A 6,312-nucleotide genomic window follows, 5' to 3' on the forward strand; every position below is an offset into this window, starting at 1 on the left:
ATTTCTGCCTTGATCTGTGTATGACAAGACAACCACATAAACAGGTATGAGCTGACTCCAACAGGACCTAACTGTTTGCTGAGAAACACTGCTCTGTGCTCAGTGGTGAAGCCAAGCACAGAAATGCAGGGAAGGCTGGCCCCAAAGCTGTGCTTAGTGCTGATGCTGGTTTCTCCTGCCATTGCTTCCTGGCATCTTGATTGCTCTAAGATCAATTAATTGATCTGTTGGGTTTTCATCTACTTTGTATGATTGTGTTTCTTAGCCTAATTTGGCCCTGACTTTTTCTGCTGTCATTTAATTGATGGTTATTGCATTAAGGCAATACTTCTCTGTTCTACCACCGTTGCCTCTCACCTCCCCTTCCTTCCTCTCCCATCCCTTTGCCCTTCAACCAACCTTTCTCTCAAACCTCCCTTCTTCCCAGCCCTATGCTCACGGTAGTCTGTACCTGACCCTCTTCCCCCCCACCATTCCCTTTTGTGTTCACCTTGTACCATCCACCCTTACAGCAGAATTGGCTTCTCTGATCGCTCTGCTCCATCAGCAGTGTCTGCTCCGTTCCTGACAGAGCTTGTGCCCTCTGCAAGGCAGCCTGGGGGACCTTCCAGGGGCCTGGCCAACTTTTTCCCTGTGCCCCGCAGGTGTGAAACACTGCTCTGGCAATGAATGTATGGATGCCGTACATCAAGGGCAACACTGGCTTTTAGGTGATGGCAGAGGATTGTAGCTTTGGATGAGTCGTGACAGATGCATCAACGTAGCACTGAAGTCTATGAATGTCAGCTCATATGAAGTACATAACATACAATTGGATATATATATACAATTTCAGATGTTATTTTGGACAAGCATTTGCATGATGTGTATACAAACGGATAATCTGTTACTCATATGAAGCACATAAACGGGGAAAGCTGGCTGGGGGGGGCCGCTGCTCGGGGACTGGCTGGGCATCAGTCGGCGGGTGCTGAGCAATTGCACTGTGCATCACTTGCTTTGTGTATTATTATTATTACATTAGTATTATTGTTGTTGTTATTTTGGGGGAGTGAGAGCGGCTGTGTGGTGCTCAGTTGCTGACTGAGGTTAAACCACAACACTGATAGGTCAGTGTGGTGCTCTCATCTGTTAACTCGCATGTCCTTGCCATTAAGCGCTGGAAAATGCAAAGCCACTCCCCTTCTGACATCTCCCCATTGCCGTGAAATTGCAGTTGACACAAATGCTTTTGACAGAGGTAGGTATTTTACTACAGATACTGTAGCTTGACAAATGCCTCATAACCCAGAGACCATCCAGGAATGGACAGGAGTAATTTAATCCTTCTCACAGTGCAGCTCAGGTGCTCAGAATGCAAATCTTGGTTATTTACAAATTACACAGGAACTTCATGTACAAAGGATACACAAAGAGACATAGGCATGCACTGATTTAAAAGAAAAAGGTCTGTTTGGGCATTTTGGGAGGAGAGGGGCACCAAAGCCTTCCTTTAGGTTCAAGTGCAGAAGGTGCTGAATTAAAACGTTACAGATGATGCCCTAGGGAAGGGTGTATAATTCTGACTAGGATTCATTTGGCAACAGTGACTTTTCCTTAATTTCTTTATGTACAGATCCTTGAAAAATAGAAATAGGCCTAAATTCTTACAGCAACTTTCCTCCCCCTTTTACCTTCCAGTGCAAATATCTTCCTCTGCATGGACTTGGCATGCTGAACTGAAGCATCTGATCCTGAGCCATCTCTGTCCTCTGAGAGCTGTCTCCTTTTCAAATCTCTCTGCTGGGCAGCATGAGAGAACAGCTTGCTGAACCAGTAAAACACAACAGTCAGATTTTGAAGAATCAGGCTTTGGTGCTTGGAATCCTGAGTTTAGTTTTCCCTTCACTTCTGCTTCTTCAAGTAAATCCTGAAAAATACTGTTCAGCCATCACTGAAGGGTGTTGGTGGCAGGTGGGCAGTCATACGGAGGAGTCTCTGGTGGACTTTAGCTGCATAATGTTGCCTCTGCTAACAAACGGGAAAGCTGTGCAAAGATACCCGGCTGCTACTGTAAATCCCAGACTACAAGCACAAAATACAAGCTAGCTATATCCATATTCTACATCATTGGGAAGGTTACAGATGAATGTGGGGAGGTGGTTTAGGTCATATGATATGCTGGCTGCATAGGTACACAGAGATATAGTGCAAAATATTCCTGTAAATGATGAAATAATCATGTTATTTTGAGATGTAGCATAGCATGAATAACAAAATCAATGTTAGGCATTACTAATCAAATAACTTGCACCCAGCTTTGTTGGTATAAGTTATCTTGGGTAGCACACAGGTGATAGTTACCAGCATTCATAAAGTTTTCACGTATTACCCAGTTATGCAAGGCTAAGCCCTAGCTCTGTGGTTGTGAATTGCATCCAGCAAACTTCTTGGTTGCTACTTTTAAGAACAAGAGAGTCTTCTCTCTGATTTCGGTCATGCCTGCTCTTCGAACAGAGCAAGGTAGCCAAAGCCTCCATCTGTGATCAGATCTGACCCACGGGACGCAATCACATCTTGCAAGCTGGCGTTGTGATGCCAAATCCCCTCTGTGGGAGCAGAGCCTGCTGCATGCGTCAGAGCAGCCAGGGGAAATTGGTTTGCGTGTGCTGCATGTAATCTGATCTGGAGATTATTGAGCAGGTTATCTACCTCCACGGGTGGCCCTCCACATATCGCTGCAGAGGAACCATTCAGGCTAAATCACTCCCCAGCTCTCTGCCAACACCCTTCTCCAGCCTAGGGTTTCTTTAGAGTCACTTTTCCTTAAGCGATTTTCATTAGGCTATGTTTTTCATTAAGCAGCTAAATTAGCCATGCACAATGAGCCTTTCCTCAGGCCTGTGTTTTCCAAATGTATTAAAAAAATATAGCTGTGCTGTGCGTTACAGCTGCTCAAATCAAAATATTTCCTCTGGCACAAGAGAAGGTGTTGTGCTTAGCCTTGTGAGTTTGGATGGTTCAAACTCATGCTGGCTTCATGTTTGCAGAGTTTACCTTTCTTCCCCCTCTAAACAACCTCTAATTTTATGACTAAGACTTTTTTTTTTTAAAGGATTCCCCTTTCCTACTTCAGTGTTAAAAGAAATATTTAGTCCACCGTCTGCAAGGACTGCAAACTGCAGCGAGGGACTGTTCTGTTCTGGAGAAGAGAGAGAGCACTTCATATGTAAAGAGGAGGGAGCAGTTGTTTAGCCCCGTGGTCCTTTCCTACTGGTGCATGAGGTCTAGAGCATTTTTCACAGTTTTTTTGTTTCTAATTATTGGTTATTCCACTTGTATGAGTAAGTGACTCACTTCATGCAAGGCACAGTAAGTGGAGATCAGAAGGAAAGGCGTGCTCCACTTACTGGCAGCATGTGCTGCCTACCTGAGGGAAACCTGGTGAAGCCTTCATCCGTAATTAGCATGCTGGAATGACACATTACTTGTTGTCAGGAACAGCAGACCTGCAACGTGCTGGGTGAGGCTTTCCTCCCAGAAGAAGCTGACTGCTGCCACGATGCACCCGCAGAGAAGAACAGCTGCAGCCATGCCCAGGACTCTGGCTGTGATCCTTCTCAAGTCTGTTTCCACCAAACCCAAGAAATTAAGAGTGGGTGTTACCATGGACAAGCCTTCCAGTGCAGGAGAAAGTGGAGGGACACCTAGAAATAGCCATGAGTGCAGCTGGCCCATGCCGGGCAGATCCACAGTAGGAGTAATCCCAGACCTACAAGTGAGTACATGTAAGTAGAAGGTGATCCTGTAGCAAGGCTGCTACAAATTAGCGGTTTTGTAGTTGTGCTATAAACTTCCCACTATCATATGAACCATATAATCATACGGCTTCAGCCGTATGACCTTCAGGATGTGGGTGCAGCATGGTTTTATGCAGACACACCGTGATACATTCTTTGTTCTCTATTTCCTTCTAGAGTTTAAATTTAAAGTAACTTGGATGGACAGAAATGCTCCAGTTTCTAAATGCCTGGGAGTTTCCATGCAGACAGGTTCTGCCATAATTGTTTAGCACGTGGCTTCTGTCGTCAGCTTCTGACACGTCTTCTGCTGGACCTTTTCCAATGACACCAGAACGCAGGTTTTCAAGCTGGTGTCTGCAGACCCCTAGAGAGGCGAGGGGAGAGGTGATCTGCCTGTGAAAGGTGGCTAAAAGCAGGTTACATTCAACAAGCTTAAAAACCCTTGTGTGTGGTGTTCATGCTTTCCTGGACCAACCGTAGTGGCCTGCAAGTGAAAATGAGGGTGAAAATTGCTGATGGCTGGGCCCCGGTGGGCTCCTGCCTCCTCAGCCCCCTCCTCTGTAAACTAGCATCTCATTGCTGTGTTTTTCATGTGAAAGGGAGAGCACAAGCTGCAGGCCTCGCCAGGGAGGGGTGGGCCATGCTGAACACTTACGGAGTAGATGCCATTCATCCTGGTGGATCATCTTCGTCAGGTTGAAGGGGACATTGCGCAAGCATACCAGCTGAGAAAAGTGGTACTTGAAGGCAGTGCATCTCAGAGTGATGCCTGCCAGAGAGGAAGACGAGGTGTTCCCATACCAGGTAACCAAAAACAGCTCTGTTCTCCCCTCCCAGTGCTGGGAATTACCCCCCTTTCCCACAGCTAGTCCTTGTCACCTGCCCTCGTCCTCCCCATCCTTTACCATCTGCTCAGCTCCTGCCCACCCTTTCTCCTCTAAGTAATCAGCTCTGCCCAGCTTCTCCCAGTACCAGCACCCGTGTCCTGGATCCTCTGGAGACCACCGACAGCCAGCAGCACTTGTAAAACATTATCTATTACACAGGAGCCTGACTTCTTCCTTCCCCCTTGCCCCTTCCAAAAAGATACTGCTTCTCTCTAAAAGACACAGATGAGTATTTCCACACAGACATGTAGAAACATGGGGAAATGTTTCGGCTGGGATAGAGTTAATTTCCTTCCTAGTAGCTGGTACAGTGCTGTGTTTTTGATTTAGGATGAGAATAATGTTGATAACACACCGAAGAAGTAAGCCCAGTAGTAATACTGGGCTGCCAAGCAAAGGCAATCGGTGTTTTTCCTCTCACGCTATACTCATGCCTCTCCTGGCAAATACAAAACCTTCCCAGAAAAGGACTGCGCTGCCGCAGGAGAAACAACGCTCTGAGAAATGCAAAATCGCAGGCAGGAACAGGAACCCTGCCTGCTGGGAACTGGCTATCGCTAATTTCTCCCAAGCAGCCTGTGCTGGCCGGTGGCAGTGCTGGCTGAGCCACAAAACTTGCAGGGGAGAGGGAAGGAGGGGGGAGATGGGCTGGATCTCACGCAGGCTTTAGTTTTTGCAAGAGGGGAGGGGGGAGGAAAAAAAAAAAGGAAAAAGTGGTGCAGGGGTCTGGCTGGGTTCCAGTTGCTGCACACTGCACCACTGATCGGTATCCCCAAAGGGCCATCATCTGGCAAACGTGCCCTACCTCGTCCCTTGCAGCCATCGCTGCCCTGGGGCACCATTTCCCTAAAACAAAGGCATTTTTGCCTTGCGTTCTTCGCAGAGCAAATGTCACTGGCACCTTGCTCCTCGGCGTGGCACCATGGAGGTGGCTACTTTAAAAGGCAGTCGGGCTGTGCAGCTGCTTACAGATAAACTAGGCACACAGTGCAAAGGATCTCATCCTGCATGGGTGCCCCTCCTTGATCCAGGGTGCTGGGTGCTTGGGAGGGTGGAGCTGGACTTGCTCAGCTGAATGGGGAGCAACCAGCAAAAGGCATCCCAGAACAGATGGGAGTCGATGTGGAATGGCACAAAGGAAGTGGTACCCAAGAGATGCTGGCTGCGGACAGGAAGGGCTGGAGGACAGACAGCTGCTCTGGGGAGAGCATTAAAGAGGAAGAGAGCATGGAAGAAGCCAAGTCTTCAGACTGTTGACATCACGCTGAGAAGATTTTTTTTCTTTTTTCTGTGAAGCACAACGTAAAAGCCTCATGTTTGAGGAGAGGGGAAAAATGTCCAGGCTGCACTGCTGCTTTTTTACACTTAGAGTCATCCATAAAAGTTTGAGGCTTAGCTCTTCTCCCTGGACATCAGGAGTGACTGCAACAGGAGTATACCAGTATGGGACTTGTGTACGTGGCCTCTGTCATGGTTTAACCTCAGTCGGCAACTGAGCACCACACAGCCACTTGCTCACTCCCCCCCGGTGGGATGGGGGAGAGAATCGGAAAAGTAAAAGTGAGAAAACCCATGGGTTGAGATAAAAACAGTTTAATAATTGAAATAAAATTAAATACTACTACTACTAATAGTAACAATAA

At 47.2% G+C, this 6,312-nt stretch overlaps 1 protein-coding gene across 1 annotated transcript in view; it reads right to left on the reverse strand.

Moving 5' to 3' along the window:
* Window positions 1–1,961: 1,961 nt before the first annotated feature.
* The window catches only part of TMEM178A (transmembrane protein 178A), a 7,781-nt gene continuing 3,430 nt past the window's right edge, over window positions 1,962–6,312 (reverse strand). The window contains 3 exon segments of the mRNA XM_009274823.1: window positions 1,962–2,200; window positions 3,468–3,605; window positions 4,438–4,551. Of these exon segments, the coding sequence (XP_009273098.1) occupies window positions 1,962–2,200; window positions 3,468–3,605; window positions 4,438–4,551 (491 nt within the window).

This window comes from Aptenodytes forsteri, unplaced genomic scaffold (assembly GCF_000699145.1).
Source record: "Aptenodytes forsteri isolate BGI_AS27 unplaced genomic scaffold, ASM69914v1 Scaffold272, whole genome shotgun sequence".
Classification (NCBI taxonomy): domain Eukaryota; kingdom Metazoa; phylum Chordata; class Aves; order Sphenisciformes; family Spheniscidae; genus Aptenodytes; species Aptenodytes forsteri.